The 20189-nt window shown below is 35.9% G+C and overlaps 1 protein-coding gene across 2 annotated transcripts in view; it reads right to left on the reverse strand.

Moving 5' to 3' along the window:
- Nucleotides 1–20189, reverse strand: part of DOK6 (docking protein 6) — a 360407-nt gene that overhangs the window by 243563 nt on the left and 96655 nt on the right. For both annotated transcript variants that reach the window (XM_028102963.2, XM_088019411.1), the window contains exon 2: nt 12248–12355. In XM_028102963.2, coding sequence (XP_027958764.1) covers nt 12248–12355 — 108 coding nt within the window. The remainder of the gene's footprint in view (nt 1–12247; nt 12356–20189) is intronic.

Raw genomic sequence — 20189 nt, forward strand, 5'->3', positions numbered from 1 at the left:
TTTAAATTTGTGATTAGTCAAAAGTTCACACAGCTCCACAATGTACAATATATATATAAACCAATTTAAAAAAGGACAAATTATAATCACAGGTGACAAAATTATCTGACTGTTCACAAGGGAGTTAAATAGTAAATCATTCATAAGCAAAGATATGGAAGTTCTTTCAAATAAAATTAATAAAGTCAAGTTCTTTTACATTGTACAGACCTACACACTCATACCTACTATCAATGACAAAACAAATACACGTTGTTTTTTTTTTTTCTAGCACATTTGGATTATTTATAAAAATTGAACAGGTATCAGATGATGAAATAGTATTAGTAAACTCAAAAGACCCAAACTATAAAAATTACAGTATATACCCATAATACAATATAACTAAAATTTGTAGTAAATGATTAAATATTCCATACATATAAAAAGTAAATAACATATTTCTAAGAACATAAAAAGGAAATTATTAGTTCAATTATAAAACACATTTTAATGAAAATGAAACAGTACATATTAAGATTTGAGAGACACTGAAAAAGAAGTGCATAAAAAACATGTCTTTAAAACTATTTTTCATGAATACAAAAGGTTGAAAAGAATGAACTCAGGCATTCAACTGAAGAAGGTAACGAAAAGCAACAGGGAATTTCAATAAATAAAGACAATGGCAGAAATCATTGAAATGAAGAAAAAAATGAGAAGTTTCACGAAAGCAAAAGGTCCATTCGAAAGGATTAATAAAAAAGACTTGTGGCAAGTTAGATGAAAGAAAAAAGAGAGAAGGTGGAGATGAATTAAGTACAGGATGAAAAGGGAAAAATTGACCAAACAAAAAAATCTAAATATTAATAAGAAGCTTGCAAACAAATGAATACTAATTAGTTTGGAAACATAGATGAAAGGACATATATCTAGAAAAATATAAAATGCCAAATGGTGGCAGAAAAAAAGTTAGAAAACTTGAACAAAAAAATGTACTCATCTCCTAACAGCCCATTAAGACTCCTTCATAATTGAACTTTATCAAACTTGCAAGGTATGATTAATCCATATCCTCTGCAAGATTTTCCAGGAGAAAAATAAAAGCAAAACCTGTTTTTGCTTTCTGAGTCTGGGCTAATATTGATTCCAAAATAAGATATGAAAAATACAAAAAAGTCATATGTGTACATTTTACTTATTAATGAAAAACAAATCCCAACATGCAAGTGAGGTTTATTTTAGGAGTAAAAGTATAGTTCACATCAGAAAGTGAAACTACCAATATTTGCACACAATGATTACAGACATATAAACACTAACAGAGTCAACAGAAGAATACACTATTAGAAACAACAAAAGCATTCAATAATATTGTCAATTATAGTAAACACAAAAAACCAACAGGATTTCTCTACACTAGTAATCATTAATTAGAAAATAAAATAAAATAACACCTTCACAAAAACAAGAAAAACGATAAAGTATCGAGAGATTTTGTTGGAGAAAAATTTAAACCTTAAATGAGAAGCTGAGTAAAAAGAGATCATTACATGCTCTGAGATAAATTGCTAAAGTAACTTCAGAAAATGAGAGCCGAGTGTGTGGGGTGAACAAGTGCCCTACCAAATGTCCTAACATAGTGTGATACCATGGTAATTTAAAACAAGAGGCATGATGGTGCTAGAACAAACAAGTGGCACAGAATAGAGAAATCAGAGAAAAATGTGTGTGTTATGAATGCCACCATAATAACAAAGAATAGAAAGTTTAATAGATGGACTGGTGAAACCTGACCCTCTAAATATTTTAAAAAATGGAATTCTTAATTCCATATCCAAATCTGGATCCTGGAGAGATGAAAGGCAAGAATATTAAAGATAAAACTATAATGCTAACTGAATAAAATGTAGGATAATATCTTCGTGATGTATGGGGTAGGTAAGGATTTCTTTAAGGAAGGGACCGAATGAAGCTCAACTCATGAAAAATTGAAAACATCCAAATTTGCAAATCTTGGTTTTGTGCAGGACTCCATAAAGTTATAGACAGATGACAGAGGTGAGAAATGATTTACAATGTCTAAAAGTAAATTAATCTAATATCTAGAATAGACAAAGAAACCTTACAAAACAGCAAGAAAAATGCAGGAACTCTGGTAGGATAGTGGACAAACGACACGATTGGGGAATTCCTGGAAGAATAAACCCCCAAAGCAAACAGATATAAAGAGAATTCTTCAGTTAATTAGTAATAGAAAAATGCATGTTAAAACACAACTGCATATCACTTTACACACATCAGATTTGGAGATGTCAATAAATAATGGAAAGTGTCAATGAGAATGTGAGAATACAGAACCGTCACACATGCAGTGGACGTGAAGAATGGAGATGCATTCTGGAAAGTCATCTGGCAGTACATATTTAAGTATCCTTTAAACAATGATCTCATTCTTTTTATATATCCCAGAAAATTTCTCACATTGGGTCATAAAAACACTGTACAAAAATCTTAATTACTGTATCCTTTGAGATAATGAGAAGTTCTAGCAATCTAGTTTCTGTCACTAGGAAAATGGAAAAGTAAAATATAATGGATGCGAACTATGGGGTATCATGTAGAAGTCAGAAGCAACTGGAAAAATGGACACAAGGAAATGCAAATAGGTCTTGAACACCATAATGCAGCGCGAATAAAAATAAGAAACACAGAAAGTTATAATACAACCATACTAAAGCGAGTTAACAATGCAGTACATCTTCAAGAAATCAACAGTACACATTTGTAAGAATCCTACAGTTTCCCATCCAATTTATTATAATAATTATCTATAGAGGAGGGGGGATAAATGGGGCAAAGAATGGGAACAAAATAGGTTGATCCGATATTACAGAAAGGGATGACGATAGCAGCCATCAAGTAATACCATTAACTCAATCTGCAGCTAAGTCCTACTACACCTGAAACAGAAAGAGGAAGGAGGGAGGGAGGGCTGGAGGGAAGAAAATATCCCCCCTTCCCCCCAAAAAAGTCAACGGAATGATATGTGAAATTCTAGCAAGTCAACCACTATTAACAGTTACACGCCTATTACAATTTGCCCATGCTCTGAATTAGTCTTAGCCTGGCTGTCTGTGGCTTGGCATATGATACCACTTAACATAACTAATGGGCCCAATTATGTTCCTGCAGTAACGAACACAGGGTGGAAAAGAGTATTGGTATGATCATTAATATACAACATTCCAAAGAACATAAAAAAGCTGAAGAGGATTATGAGGATTATGGTTACTTTCCTAAGCTTATGAGACCAATTCTAGGTGTGATCCGTTAGTTAACTATCAATCATGTTTAGATAAGGTTTTATCTATACACTTATAGCATCTAGACATAATTATTAATATTAGCATTATTATTTTTTGTTTAAGAGAAAATAAAAAATACATAGTTTCAAGTAAGGTAAACTGTGGACTCTGGGCCAAATTTGGTCTTCCACCTGTTTTTGCAAATAAGCTCTTATCAGAACACAGCCAGGGCCATTTGTTTACATATTGTCTTTGGCTATTTAATGTACAAAGTGCAGAGCTGAAGAATTGCAACAAAGACCTCAGGATCTGTAAAGCCTAAAATTTTTACTATCTGGCCCTTTACAGATAAAAGTTTGCTAGACACTGATGTGAACAAACAGGACCTATATTTTCCAAACAAGAACTCCGAAGTAGGCAGTTACTAGTGTTGGCCTTAGTGGCTTGATGATATTAGAGGAAGCATCTTAAGCCAAAATATTTGTCCTTGTCTTCACATTTCCCTTATGCCTATCTCCTCATGGGCACAGAATACATCTCACTGTCATGCTTTCCATTTAGGGAAAAGGAATAAGGGATAATTGCTGGCCATATCAGAACACAAAATCCTTTCTATCCCTTCTAGCAGGCTTAAATTTACATTTCATTAGCCAGAAATGTACCTATCTAACTGCAGGAAGTGTAAAAAAGTGATCATGCATAAAAAAGTGATCTCTATGGTGGAGATGGGAAAGGAAAAAGTGAGTTATAATGGGTGTTGAATTAACAGTTAATGAAATTAAACCCCGTGCTTGAAATGTCAAAGTTGCATGATGCTTCACTTCACATACAATGCCTTAATGTATAGACCTCCTACACACCATGAGGGAAAAGTGGCTGTCTCACTTTAGCAACCTAAGAAATTCCTTCTCAAATTAAAAATAACCCAAAAATCCTGAGCGAAATAAGTCAATCAGAGAAAGACATGTCTCATATGACCTCACTGAGATGAGGAATTCTTAATCTCAGGAAACAAACTGAGGGTTGCTGGAGTGGGGGGGGGGAGGGATGGGGTGGCTGGGTGATAGACTTTGGGGAGGGTATGTGCTATGGTGAGCACTGTGAATTGTGCAAGACTGTTGAATCACAGACTTGTACCTCTTAAGCAAATAATATGTTATATGTTATAAAAAAGAAGAAGAAGATAGTAGGAAGGGAAAAATGAAGTGGGGCAATCTGAGGGGGAGACGCTGAGGGTTCTAGAGGGGAGGGGGTGGGGGATGGGTTAGCCTGGTGACGGGTATTAAAAAGGGCACGTACTGCATGGAGCATTGGGTGTTATACGCAAACAGTGAATCATGGAAGACTACATCAAAAACTAATAATGTAATGTATGGTGATTACATAACATAATAAAATACAATTAAAACAAAAACAAAAGCTCCAAAAGCAAAAGACCCCGAACATTTAAATGATGCGCCACTAAAGTTGGATCACAACACAGTGACTCCAGGTGTACCTGACCAAGTCACAGGAACTTTTTAAAAGCAGAGTTTTTTTCTCCCGCTGGTCACAGAAGACACGGCAGAGAGTCAAAACTTGAAAAAATCTCTTATGCCTGTGCTGTGTTGGAGCAAGAAGGAACCGAGTATGTCAAGGATTTCAGGTAGCCTCTGGTGCTGAAAGCAGCCCCTTCTTGACAGCCCGCAAAGGAACAGGGGCGTCAGTCTTGCAGCTCTAGGGAACTAAAATCACCAACTATATTAGAAACTTCGAAGCAGACTTTTCTCTAGAGCCACCGGATAATTCAGTGCAACTAACTTCAGGGCCCTTGAAACCCCCAGCAGAGAAACCAGCCACACTACACCTTTGCCCTACAGAGCTGTGAGCTCATAAACAGGTGTTTTTTGAATGCCTGAACTTGTGATAATTTGTTGCACAACAACAGAAAACGGAAACTGCACTGTAATTATTGCTAAAGATGGAACTGCAGCCTTTGGGAATAATGTGGGTCCAACCACATTGGCTTATTTGCAAAATGGAACTGGAATAAAAGATAGAAAGGTTGACTTTTTGGACGACTATCAGAGTTGGCTGTACCAGCTCTAAGACCAGGAGAACATCATGGTAGCCCCAAGCTTACACAAAGACAATCCTCTCGCAAAATGATAGAAAGGATTAGTGGAAAATTCCAGGCTACAGCAAATCAGGTTAAAATTTAATTTTCTAGTACACTGGATTTGTAATACGATTAACTCAATTAAAAGATAGATGAAAGAATAGGAGTAGGAGAAAATAGTTGCATTTTTAAGCAAACATGATCTCTCGTTCTCATTCTCTCTTTGTCTCAAAATAAAAAACAAAACAAAACAAACAAAAAAACTCGTATTTCCCTGAACACTAGATAGCGAGAATTCCACCATTTCTTCAGGAGCTCACATTATGTCTGACAATGACACTGAGTAGAACAAATGCACCATTTATCATCAAAACAAGCGATTCCACTGAATCTCAAAACTCCTGGTTTCCTAAATTAAGAACCTGTTCGCTAATCAATCAAATCAGTTTAGTGGCTGCTACTGATTTGTAATCTTGGATTATTGATAGCATATTCAAATTCTATCTTTGTTTTTTGTAGAAGTATTAGCAGTTTAAAGGTTTTAATATTTTTAAATATTATATAAATTAAGTAAAGATGAAATAGCATTGCTATTTATAAAAGTTTCTATATAGATATTTATGGTGAGGTAAAAGTATTAATTCAAGAATGAGTTCTCACTGAAATATTTTCAAATTATAAGTTGTAAATTAATATGCATTCATTATTTGTGGAATAATATGTAATTTTCCATTGATGATAGAAAAACAGTTTATCCTCAGTGAACATTATGCAATACGCATGTCTCCTGTTGCATCTGTCAGATACTGCACAATTAGCCAGACGTTGGGTAAAAGAGAGATTTTTAAAACCCCAAATGCACTGCCGGTATTCTGAAATAATAAAGAGCATTGGATCTAAATCCATTAAATAAATGTAAAAAGCTTCAGAAATGATGGAAATAGTCATAACGGGGTTGTGCTATTGAATAGTCTTTCTCAAGTTACTATCTGATTTACCACGTAAAAGGACATGTTTGAAGTTACAAGTTACTTTATCAAGCAAATTGGTCTCAAAATTGTTCTAAAGTTGGTATGAATTATTTCCCTGGTTTCATAGATGCAAAATCTGAGGCAGAAATGACTTGTACAACCATAGTTGTTTTACGGGTTGCGTAGTATCTCACATGAAATTATCACCTCACTTTGTGAGCTCTGCTGTTACTTGCATTTCACAGATAGTAGAGTGAGAAAAGATATTGTTTAAGTCATATTACCATTTTTTCTGATGTAGTACCATTAGGGATGATTGCCTCACACACAACTGGATAGTTTTAAAAGAGTCGAAAAAAGACAATAATTTTGCTAACATAAATCATACTTCTATATACTTTAAGTCAAGCCCAGATCACTCTTGGGGATATTTTCTAAGAGTCTGATTCCTTATTTCTCAGTGAACAGATATCTGTTATGGAGCAACAGGTTATAAACAAAAATTCTGATGGCCGAGTGATCTATTTTCCGTCGCATTCTTAAGCTGATTCTTACTGGAGATATCCTATTTGTTGTAAAATTGTAATGGACCTTGATATAAATATTACAAAGATCAAGTTGAACTCTGGAAGTTCCCTATTATCTTGAAATCACAACTTTGGTAATGCCCTCCATGTGCGAGTCTTATCACCAGTCTTATCGTCTCTGGCTATAGAATTGTCCGTTCTCAGGACCCACCCGTCTCTGTCAGAGACACCCCATCGGTAATGCATCATGCTGTGGGCATTTTACCCCTTCTTTTCATTCTACATTAAAAACCAACTTTTCATATTCCATTTCTTTGAATCTTTTCTGAGTCATTAGCATGTGATCAGATAATATGAATAAAGCAATAAATAAATGATCATGGGTTAACGTGTGACTGTCCCAGGAACCAATGTGTGTGTTAATAGGAGCTTATGTTAAAAAAAGGTTAAGACTTCTTCAAGATAAGAGATTACAGATGGATGAATGAATGAACGAATGAACAAATGAATAAGATACACTAATGTGAATGATTATCACTCTGGGACCTTCCAGCAGACATTTTATGAGACACCAAACCTTTGAACACCCTTCACATCACACCAAGTGTGTGCTCATCCAAGCAGAGAGCCACTGGAATCAAAATGAAAGCGTTCAACATAACACACTGTTCACACACTAACCTATGGTTTTGCTCCTATCTTTAAGGATATGCTATATTTCCAGGTGGCTGTTTTTCATAAGGATGTCTTCATCTTTTCCCTAAGTTTCTCAGATGTTTGCTTTACATAAAGATAAATACCGATAACTCCAAGAAGGAGCAAAGCAGATAGAACAAAATGATGTTTTCAATGTCAGATTGTACGGGATTTAGAAATAAGATCGGTCCCAATACAGGCATTGCTTTTCTAGCTCATGTAGTCCCCATCATAGGAAATTCACATCGTTCCATCTTCAGTCATCCTTCCCAGGGATTTTATTTATACTTTCCTCCCTACAGACAGCACTCATATTTATTTTATTAAAATTTCTATGAACTGTTTCTTTTTCATCTACTTAGAAAATTAAGGAAAATTTATTAGCTGATTCTATGTAAATTGCTTTAGTTCAGTTTTCATTGAGGATAAATTTGTTTTGAATATCTGTTATGACAATTATATACAGCTACATTTTCAACCCTAATGCATTTTTAATAACTTCCTTCAGCAGCTAGTGATTTGAATTTCAAATTTCTTTCTACCAAGATGTAAAAAAAAAGTATATACCATTTTATAGCAGTTTCATATAAAAATTGATTTATGCAGCAAGATCTCTCTTACAATAAACATATCAAATGTCTAAATGGGACCATTAATACTCATAAGCTTTACAATATGTATGTTCCAGATACAGCATAGCACAAAGTTAAAGTTGGCAAAGAAATAATTCTGTCCTTAGCTATTTTTCATAAGTCCCTCACTAAGGTTGGACACATTTCACTCATTTGATTATTTTGATTTATTGCTATTGAGCACTATAGCAGATTTTAGGACGTACCAAAATAACTAACTAATCACAAGTTTAAAGTACCTAATAATTAATAAATAGAACAATTGGGGAAATCCACAGCAGTCTATTTTAAGCTATTTTGAAAAATAAGATTTTTTTTCCCCATTCTGGGGAGCCAAGATTTGAACTGACCATTAATTGCTCAAAGGAAAAGAGAGATTTTAAATAGGTCAGCCTTTTTCTTAAAGAGATCTCCCTTTATTTACCTGACCATCTGAGGGAGCTGAGAAATTTACAGCTTTCCAATAAAAGGATTCATGATTCAACCAATGGAAGAAGCCAAGGGAAGTGATGGTTCAATTTTTGATTTTGCAGAAGCAAATGTATTCATATGTCAGGATAAAAATATCACAAACATTTGTAATTGCTATTTTGCCTTGATGGCTGGTTGTTTAGGGCTGGGACAAAATAATGCCCTCTGACCTCTGGGGTGGTGTTCTCATAGGAAGGGGCAGCCTCAGGGAAGAGCAGGACACACAGCCTCTGAGGTCCTGTCTTCTCTCCTCTTCCCCTTTTCAAATGTCAGTATTCTTCACAGTTTTCTTTTTGGTAACATGAACAATTCTCTCTTTAGAATTGTTAGAACTTTCAGTTGGGAAGTTCCAGTTAAGCAGTTTTGATAATTACTATAAATCTTACTGTTTAGTATTTTAACATTTATTCCACTAGCATTTCCTTTAAGAGCCACTTTTCATAGTTTTCTATCATTTTTTGGATTAGCAGTTTTATTTTTTCAGTCAAGTATCAACTTCTTTGATTTTAACTCTTGCTGAACTTAGAATTGAAATACCTGCAAAACACCCTGAATGTCACCGTAAGGCTGGCACCAAAATCCATGTCTTTTAGAGGAAAGAGTTTTATTTTGCACTTACCAAGCTTTCACAAAGAGGCATTAATATACACCCACCTTAACATCACCATTCGGTAGATCTCCTGGGTATTTGCACTACAGTCTGGCTGCAGTTCTAACTGTTGAATGAAAACATCTATCTGAATGTACTGTAAAGAAACCTAATCTAACATGCCAAGAATGCCTTCTTCTCTTCACCACTGAAAAGTGCTCCTCCACACAGGGTCCGTGTCTCTGTAACAGCATGACCACTCCTCTGTCACCCAGTCTGGAAAAGACAGCAACTCTTACTCCTCTCTCCTCCATTTCTTCTACATCCAATCAGTGAAGGCTTGTGAGTTTTACTCAAAGTTTGCTCTTCTAGTCTTCCCTATCTTCATGAATCGCACCACCTCTTCTCTGTTGCTCAAACCCAAACTCAGGAATCTCCATGAGTCCTACCTACCTTTCACTAACACCCCGCATCTAATCCCAAAGTACACCCTGTCAGAGTTCACCAGCCATATCCAAAACGTGTCCTTCCACCTCTAGCTCCAACACTAACATCTTCACCCAAGTCTCCATCACATCGAGACTAGACTAAAAACGGTTAACGTTTACTGCAATTTACTATATGCCAAGTAAGTGGTTATGTACTTAGCTATAAATTGTAATTCATTAATAACATCTTGTTGTATTCAATCTCATTATATGTCTATAGTATCTTTTTATTCCTTACAATAACACTTTTTGTATTATAGTCTGTTATATTATTATAATCTTAAACTGTCAGAGGAGGAAAATTAAGTACATGGAAATTAAAGAGCCTAAGCAAGTACACAGCTCTTAAATACGGATGCTAGATTCCAGAGCCTACAATCCTATCCACTGTGTAATGTAAAGATGTTTTTCATTCCAGCTCTATTATCTAGATATAATTGGCATATAACATTATATAAGTTTAAGGTATACAAAGTGATCTTTTGATACATGTGTACATTGTGAAATGATTACTAAAACAAGGTTAGTTAGCATCTCCATCACCACTGGTTAGAGGGTAAGATGAGTAAGTTCCCAAAATCTAATGTACGGTATGGTAACTATAGTTAATGATACTGTATTATATACTTGAGAGTTGATAAGAGAGTCGATCTTAAATGTTCTCATCACACATACACACACACACACACAAGTGATTCAGATTCTTGATCTTTCTCAACAATCTATTTTCCAAGATGATCTTTTTCCTTCTTGAGGATTGTGCCTGAGTCATGAATGCATGGACTGCATCCAGCCAGCACTGACCAGGGGGCAGGGGTTCTGATGAGGAATCTAGAGTATCCAATGTGTTCAGTCTTTCAAAATTTTACTCACAAACTAAAGGTCACAGACTCACATTTCACAACTTTGCAGTTTTAAATTTTGTCAGGTTTAAAAATATTGCCAAGATCATAACCATAATACAAAATACCAGTATAAATTTAGACTTCATATAATTCTTCATTTAATTAGAATAGGCACCACTGTGCTGGTTGTCCTTTGATACCCTATCTCAAATAGTCTTCAAATGAGACATGTAATATAACATGTACTCATGAGAAAACCAAACTCACATGAGTTACTAAGTGGCTGGACAGGAACCTGAACTTGGAATCTCTGATAGTAAGTCTATATTAATATGTAGAATACCTCAAAGAGAGTTAAAGAAATTCAAATGCTCAGCCCTCAGAGAGAGTCTCAAATATAATATAAATGCTTGCTAGGTATTTGTGTAATAGAATTAGTACATTTTGTAGAAAAATCTATTTTTTTAAATAAACTTTATTTTTGAGAGCAGTTTTAGGTTCAGAGCCCTATTGAGCAGAAGGTACAGAGATTTCCCTATACCCCCTACCTCCACACATGCACAGCCTCCGCTATTATCCACATCCCACAGCAGAGTGGGACGTTCGTTACAGCTGATGAATCAATCTACTTTGACACAACATAATCACCCAAAGCCCACGTTTTACAGTAAGGTTCACTCTCGGTATTGTAACTTCTACCAGTTTAGACAAATGTCTGATGACCTACATCCACCATGATGGTGTTGTAAAGGATAGTTTCACTGTCCTAAAAATCCTCTGTGCTACATCTATTTATCACTCCCACCGCCCAACCCCTGGCAAGCACTCTATTTTTAATAAAAGGAGGAACTAGACTACATATCACATAAAATAAACCCCACAAAATCATTACATTATTCATGGTAACTTACTCTATATTACCAATGGTGAGGCATTAGATTCTTTACTGAGCTTATTGAGGCACTTCATCAACAAACCAATTCACAATTTTGAGTTCTGACCATGAATTCTCTACATAATTATCAAACACTTAACTGCATTTTGATCTTATCACTGAAGACAAATTTAGGTGGCATATTTAACATCACTCTAGCGGTATTTCCTACATACTTTTAATCCTTAGTAAGTTGATCCATAGAATGAATCAAAATTCATAGAATGTATGGCCACATCCTACACATCAGCGTATTTGATGATCCTTTCTTGTTAAAGGTATAAACAGCAACTACTGTGCACATTAGCAGAGTCATTAGCACGGCCAACACCAGCCTCCAAAGTTTTATCTCCTAAATATTGCCCACAGTTTAAATCAAAGTAACAAATGCACAATTAACCTGAACAGAGGCAAAATGTCTACTCAGCATGTTAGGAAATGATGTGGTTGAATTATGAGTCGTCTCATTTAGCAAACTAGCAATAAAAATGAGTCTTTCATTTCATTTTTGCAGAGGTACCACTGGCATTTACAGCAGATGATTAAAAAAAAGAAGAAAAATAACTTTTGCATTTTTATCAGAACAGAGATATTTTATACTGGTCATGCATTTTTGCCTCTGCATATTTCATCTATCAAAAGAAATGTCTCCACAAGTTGTTGCCAGGGGTCCGCTTATTCCCTAGCGATTCCAAACACTGTGACTTACCTTATGAAAGTTTCTGAAATATGCTGCCTTTTCATCTGGAAATTTTTCCAGCCTTCTGGGTCCTTTACTAGAAGCCTTCTTGAAAACCAACCAGCATCGTCTGAAAATCTGAAAGCAAATGAAGGAATCTGATTATCAATCTTTTCACGAGTTTTGCAATGCCAGGAAGTTATCTATTCACTTAATCTATTGGAAAGAAATTTTTTTAAATGTACTTACAGAGAGAAGTTTTTGAGTCCTAACCAGGTTATTCATTAAAACTACAGCAAACTTTTAAAAACACAATATTTAATATAAAAGTGACATTTTGTGAAAAGATTTTATGTTATGAGGTTTCAATGTGCTGGCTTCAGTGGTCTTTAATCTAGTGAAATCATCTGGTGTCAATACCATATAAAATATTTATCTCAGCATGCCAGTGACAGGGCGCTTCTCTGTTTTCCATGATAATGCAGTTACAATTTATAAGATCAAGCGCTTTCATAATGCTCAATTTTCTATCTTTCAAAAATCATCACATTTAAAAAGTAACTTATCTTGTAGGAATAATTTACTTTAAAAGACAAATGCTCATATATTAATTTAGAAAGCAGGAAGATAGGTGTTTTTATAATGGAAATATCTGCCTTACCCATTTATAATTTACAGTAACTAGCATTTGTTAAATGCTTATTTATATGTAATACATCTAAATATTTATATACACATTTAATCCTCATACCTACAACATGAGGTAGTTTAGCTCTATTTTAGGATAAAGACAGTGACTGTGTCAGGATTTGAACACACCTCTGTCTGAACACACATCTCTTCAGCTTTGGTAAAGAAGCAGGACCCCTAATTACACACACACACACACACACACACACACACACACACACACACACCCCATCATTCCTGGACTCTGTCCTTGTTTCATAGGACTAATTAATATTGGACCTTGAGCTTGTCACCTGATGCCCCCACTCTGTCACCCTCCCTCCCCAAGTACGTTTAAGGAAAAGTAATAAAATGAGTCTCCTTTCAGTAATTGGAGAGGTCTAGAAATGCAAATTGGCCACAATTTTAAATTTCAACATTTAGCACAGTTTTGCTAGAGTATACATACTCTGTAGCCATAAACAAATGCATTGAGAGAAAACTCAGAGACCTTGATTGTTGTATTTCTCTTCTATTTCTCTATTCAAACTGCAGAGTTGCTATACTTTGTTTCTTCCTTCCTTTCTTCCTCCCTCTTTCTTTTCTTTTCTTCTCTTCTTTCTTTTTCTTTCTTTCTTTCTTTCTTTTTCTTTCTTTCTTTCTTTCTTTCTTTCTTTCTTTCTTTCTTTCTTTCTTTCTTTCTTTCTTTCTTTCTTTCTTTCTTTCTTTCTTTCTCTTTTCTTTCTTTTCTTTCTTTTCTTTCCTTTTCTTCCTTCCTTCCTCCCTCCCTCCCTCCCTCCCTCCCTCCCTCCCTTCCTTCCTTCTTTCCTTTAATACTGGCCAGATAATATAATTTCTTTGGAGCGTTCATTGTTCGTTACTCACTAGAAGACAGTGTTTCCCATGTTAAAAGACACTCTTTGGATAATTACGTAGAAGACCTCTCATAAAAACAGAATAAACAGATTAACAATGCACACACTTTCACTTTACACTTGATACCTTTCTTAGCTTCTTATTAGCTTCAAAAAGCATCTGAAAGATGCTCTGGCTCACGTCGGTGTGTTTCTCTTTCTCTACCTGGATTGAGATGCACCTCCTCCGCGATATGATTTCCAACCACACACCTGGAAATAAGGTGTTAAATTACCCCCTCAGGTCTGCTGGTGTTCTTCCTACACATTTGTGTTTAGCACATTGTGTTCTAGTTAGTTATTGACTTGTTGGCCTCTTACTGATCTCCACTCCTACAGTAAAATACTATTAAAAACACATGTGAATACTGATTATGATATAATATCAGCATGTGGTTTGTTTGGCTTTAACTCAATTCTACGTGGGTTTATTTAGCGTTATCGATTCTGCTTTTTAAACTTTAAAAAGGTATTTATATTTTAAATAAATTTAAGGTAATAAATTTTGAAAATGCAAACATATAAGAAAAGGAAGTTTGGTACAGTGGAAAATGAATAAAACTTTGTGTTAGTTTGCAAATTTGGGAGTTGCCTGGGTGAAATCTGAAACTGGTCCCTTTACATAGAGGGCAAGGAGATACCCAAAAATGAGGCAGGCCACCCCAGGTTGGTAGGTGGCAAGTTTAATGAGCAAGGGAACTCACATACAAGACTTGTCTTGGGCAACCACAAGACACGTACATCTCAGAAACACCCCCCCCCTCGCCGTATCTTAAAAGTTCATGGAGAAGCCTTAACGGGGTTCAGTCCCATTCAGTCCAGATGATCTCAACAACACATTGCTCTCTCAAGACCTTGTGCTTGAAACAGCTCTGCCTACAGGCAGGGTAGGTGGAAGGTACCTTCCAAGGATGGGGGAGGGTGAGGTCCAGCTCTCAGAAAACTGGTGGTGGTCTCCTCACAATGACCTCATCCAACATCTGGGTTTACATCATGGCTTTGCCATTTACTAGCTGCGCAACCTTAGACAAAATATTTAATGTCTCATGGAGAAGGGTACCTCAATGGATAGAGGGAAGAGTCACCAAGATGGGCCCACATCTTAGTGCACAGTAGGTTCTTCACACAGTCAGCTCCTCTCCCAAGCTCCTTTAAATTACAAAGTAGGTGCATTTGGCCACACATTACAAAATCATATGTAAGGACACTTTTTTTTTTTAACTAATGACAATTCTAACAAAATTCAGATCCAACTATTCTGTAGCCAGAACAATTAGAGCACAATATAAGAATTTTAAAAAGTAAAAATAAATATATTGATGATCTCTGAAACTTGGACTGTGGCACCAGGAAAACTGGACTTGGAATTTCAGCTCTGTCCCTTGTGAGAGCCATGTCACTCTGGGCAAGTCACTGAACTCTCTGAGCATGGATCCTTCTCTTAGCTTGTGGAAAATAATGCCTATATCATAAGATTGTTGTGACAGTGAATAGAAATAAAATATACAAAGCTCATGGCTTTGTAACTACAGAGGAATCATGACAGTAGTACAATGCAAAACAGACAATACTCTTAGAGGATAAAATACTCTTTGTTCAGCACATCCATAGCCATTATGGATATTTACTTATATTGTAAAAATCATATTTCTAAAGGTTTCAAGTAATTCCAATAATTATGGGAATTATGTTATATATACTATTGACAAACTGTCTAAATACTCTGTTGAATACAAGTGAGTCCCTGTTAATTTCACAATGGATATTCTTAACCAACATGGCTATTTACATTTATTAATATGCAGCTGAAAAACACAGAAAAAAATGCATCAGTTTATTTTCTTCCTAAAATTACTCCTTCCCAAAGCAGGTGAATTAATTTTTGCCCAGGATGAATCATTTCACTCAGTCATTAGTATAAATCCCACACATTTGTATTGGAATTCAGAGTATTCTATTGTAATTACTAAGAATACAGAATATAGTTTTTTAGCCAGAACATCTTGATTTTCAGTGCACATTCTGCTATGTTTTAAATGCCTTGTTTTGCAGAAGTTATTTTAACTTCTCTAAGGCCTAACTTCTTTTTCTATAAATTCAGATCAACAGACCTCATGAAGTTGCTATTTGAGGATTTAATAAGATAGCTCACAGAAAGTATCTAGAATATGTATTTGAAGCATAGTCCTCACATTATTTTCTGAAACTCTTGGGCTTTGAACACTGCTATGGATTAAATTGTGCCCCTCCTAAACTCTCATGTTGGATTCCTCGCCCCGCCCAATGTGATGGTATTGGGGATGGGGCCTCTGGAGTGTGATCAGGGTTAGATGAGGTCACGAGGGTGGGGCCCGCAGCATGGGATAAGTGCTCTTGTAAGAAGAAATCCCACAGAGTTTGCTCTCTCTTTCCCTGTGCTTCCACACACACAAAAGAAGCCATGTGAGCGCACAGTGAGCTGGTGGCCATCTGCAAGATGGGAAGATGGCTCTCTCAAGAACCTGACCATGCTGGCATCTTGATTTTGGACTTATAACCTCCGGAACTATGAGAAAATAAGTGTCTGTTGTTTAAGCTACTTAGTCTATGGTATTTTGTCATGGCAGCCCAAGCTGACCAAGACAGATACTTTTAGATTTTGTTACTATTAGCAGAAATGGTGGTGGTTGGTAGTGGATATACTGGTAGTAGTCGTAACATTAGGTGAAAACAAGTTACATGAATTGGAATAGAAATTTGAGGGATTGGAACAGATAAAGTATCATTTGCAAATTGGGATGTGTAGAGGTTTTCAATATTTATCTGCTTTTTATAAATGGATTTAGAATCCTAGTTGAAGTCGGAAGACTCTCTCTGAATGGCACTGAGACCAGATCCCTGGTAAGACAGTTTCTGTTTGTTCCTACAGAAGAATGCTTTCCCCTGTATACTTCGCACTTCATTGCTCATAGCTTAGGAACCATAATGATGTCAAATGAAGCCTTGTGATATTCACGGAAATACAGAGACACACTCACTGACTGTAATGCCCATTTTGTGTGACTACAGTTATTTTCTATTAAAATGTCAAAATGAGTCAAGTATAAGTTGGAAAGCATAAGTGTTTCCACTTTGGCACTCAGTATTACTAGGGAATAAATCTGATAATGGATAATAAAGAAAAAAGAGTGGGTATTTTCATTAATATATTATCCATTTGCTATTACATTAAGAGAAGCAACCACATAAAGACAAAAATTATTGTTGAAGACTTGATTTTATAGACTGTTTACCAAACAGAGGCCCTTAAATTATTAGTTTCTTATTTTGGAATAATGTTACATTTATAAAACAGTTGCTAAAATGGTGCAGAGAGTTCCTAAATAGAATTTACCCAGCTACCCCTAATATTAACATTCTAAATAACCATGGTACATTTTTCAAAACTAAGAAATTAACATTGGTAAAATACTATCAGCTAAAGTAAAGAATTTATTTAAATATCACCAGTGTTTCCACCAATATCTTACTCTGTTTGGGGATCCAATCCAGGATACCACATTGAATTTAGTTGTCCCGTTTCGCTGGACCCCTCTGATCTTTGATAGTTTCCTAGTCTTTTTTTGCTGTTCACGATCTCAACAATTCTGAAGACTACTGACCAGGTATTTTGCACTGTGAAAATTAATACACAAAAATCTCACTTAAAATGGGAGTCAGGAGGCCAGAAGGGGGAAGCCCTCACTCACTACCATTCTAGGTCAGTTACAGACGTCCACAGGAAGAGACGCACCACCTGGCAAGACCAATACAGCTTTACCACTCCAAAAGGAGGAGGGAAAATTTCCTCCTTGCCTGGCAACTCAGCCCATGAAAAACTGCCATCACCCTGGACCCTCCGGTAGATTTGTTCAAAAGAATTCTTCCCAACTTCCTCCTTTTTCTTTATAAAGTAATGTCCCTCTACTTTGCTGTTGGACTTGCCTGTGGCTTCGCTATAGCTTGCTTATCCTGACTTGCAAATCTTCTGCTATTCCCAAATAAACTCATTTCCTGGTAAAATAACTGGCTGTCTTACTTTTAAAGTGGACAGCGACGTATCCTCAGATCTGTACCTGCGGTGAAACTGAATAAAGAAAACAAACAAACCTCTTTTAAAATGAAGTCAAAGGCCAGAAGGGGGAGCTCTCACACCCTACCACTCAACAAGAAGAAACACCTTGCACTCCCAATAGGAAGATGCCTGTATCTACTACCCCCAGCAGAGGACCTAGTCAGGCAACATCCCAGACAGTGAGAGAGGTCACAACTCAGCCAGTAAAGAGCCACTATACGCTGAACTCTCAGTTTACTCCAATGGACTTGTTTATTATAACAGCCCCTCCCAACAGCCCCTTTACTTAAACTAGGTTTTCTTCTCCTTTTTTCTCTGGCCTTGCCTGTGGTTCACTATAGCTTGCTTGTCTCAAATTGCAATCCCTCTGCTATTGCCAAATAAACCCATTTTGCTGGTAAAAGAGCTGGCTGTTTCATTTTCATGGTCAACAGTACAAAGTTCCTCAATTTATGTTTATCTCAGTAAGTTATTTTTAATGTTTCAAAGTCTAATGAAAATCTCACAGTGAAGCGATTAAAAAATCATTTATTGGGAAAAATAACATAAACGCATCATAGCTATTTGGACTAGTTCTATTTTGATTAGCGATCTAGTTGAATTGTTAAAGTACTAAAAGAATAATTTAATAAATGCTAATAAAGGCAGAGGTTTTTCGTTCTATTTTCTTGTTTGATGCAGATTTTCAAAACGTTTTGCTTTGTCATCAGAGTAAATAGTAAAAAGGGCCCTGGTGCTGAGATTTTGTGAATATCACTGTGTGTCAACGTGAAGTCAAATTCAGCATGAATCAGCATTCTAAAAACAACCTTCATACTAGCAGCATAAATCAGTAGAAGCATGAGGGAATCAATTCTTTGTTACTGTTCATCACACAGGATTTTAATAATGAACTATGTTCTGCTTTAGGCCCTAGAAGTGATGCCTTATATAATAAGCATGTTGGAGAAATTCCAGGGAAGAGCAGCAAAAATGCCTGTTTGAACCCAGGAAATCACGCCTCTGAGGGAAAAATAAATAAATAAATAAATAAATAAAGGAGTAGGTTTTATTTTTGCTTACAAATGAAAGGTATGAATTCTTCAAGTACATGAAAAAGAATCACATAAATGAAATTAGGTACCTTATTTTTATTTTTGTCCCACGAGACAAAATAAATAAATGCCCTTCATTAAGCAGTATGTGGGAGGGGATGGTGCAGTCTCTTCTGAAGATGCAGGGACCATTTGGCTGGTTAGCAACGGAACTTGCTGCCTGCAAGAAGATGAACTTCCCTCCTGCTCTGTCCCTTAGCTGATCACACTCTTGCCTGTCCCCATCATGGCTCAGGAAGCTGCTTCGCTCTCTCCTGAGGGATTGACTGATTTCACCTTCTCTTTCAGAGTTATCTCCCAAACGTGCCCATTGTCTCACTAAACAGGTCCTGGGTACTCTTCAGGTTTTCCTTCTAGAAAATTCCACGTTGTTGCCAGGACTCCAGAAATCCCCATGATCCCCGGATGTTCCACAGCCTCACTTTTCCACTGCATGAGCCAGCTGACCAGCTTGCCATAATTTAAATACCCTCTTAATTCCTTTCTATCTGATGGAAACACTTTCATCTCATAGCAATCCTTTTTCCTTAGTGCTTTCTCTTTTCAAGGTGATTTTACACAAAGGACATCCTTTTTCCTTTTAGGACTCACTGTGAAATAAATGGTGATTTCTTGGCTTTAGTTCATAGCCATAACTATGTTATTTAGCTAGGACTCATTCACAAGCTCTACCTTAACCCGAAGTCGGATATAATGGACCTTTTCCATCATGTTGACCTCTTCACTTCAAATAGGATTGGGTTAGAAACTTGGAAGAATTTGACTGCAGACACTGTTAAACCTGAAGGTCCACTGCACTAAATAAAGGAAGTCACAAAAACTTCATGTCTGGAAATTTCCAATTATACGATCGAGCTTTAACCAGGTTGATATGCTGTACTTTTTTGCTTATTGATTTGTAGGAATTTAAAAATGTATTTTAATCTTAAGTCCTTTATCAGGTAGATGAGTTGGAAATACGTTTTGTAGCTTGACTTTTCACTTTTTTATAGTTTAATTTTTCATGAAAAAGTTTTTAATTTTAACAGTCAATTTTGTCATTTATTTCCTTTACAGCAGTATGTTTATGGCTTGTTTATTAATAGAAATGCATAATCCACTTACGTTTATGTGGTTACTGATACTTTTGAATTTTTCACCATCTCATTTTTTTGTTTCCCTTTTTAATAATTTACTCTTTTCCTACTTTGTAATGGATTAGT

The sequence above is a fragment of the Eumetopias jubatus genome, unplaced genomic scaffold (assembly GCF_037043125.1).
Source record: "Eumetopias jubatus isolate StellerSeaLion01/CBP00866 unplaced genomic scaffold, mEumJub1_p1.0 scaffold_16, whole genome shotgun sequence".
In the NCBI taxonomy this organism is placed as follows: domain Eukaryota; kingdom Metazoa; phylum Chordata; class Mammalia; order Carnivora; family Otariidae; genus Eumetopias; species Eumetopias jubatus.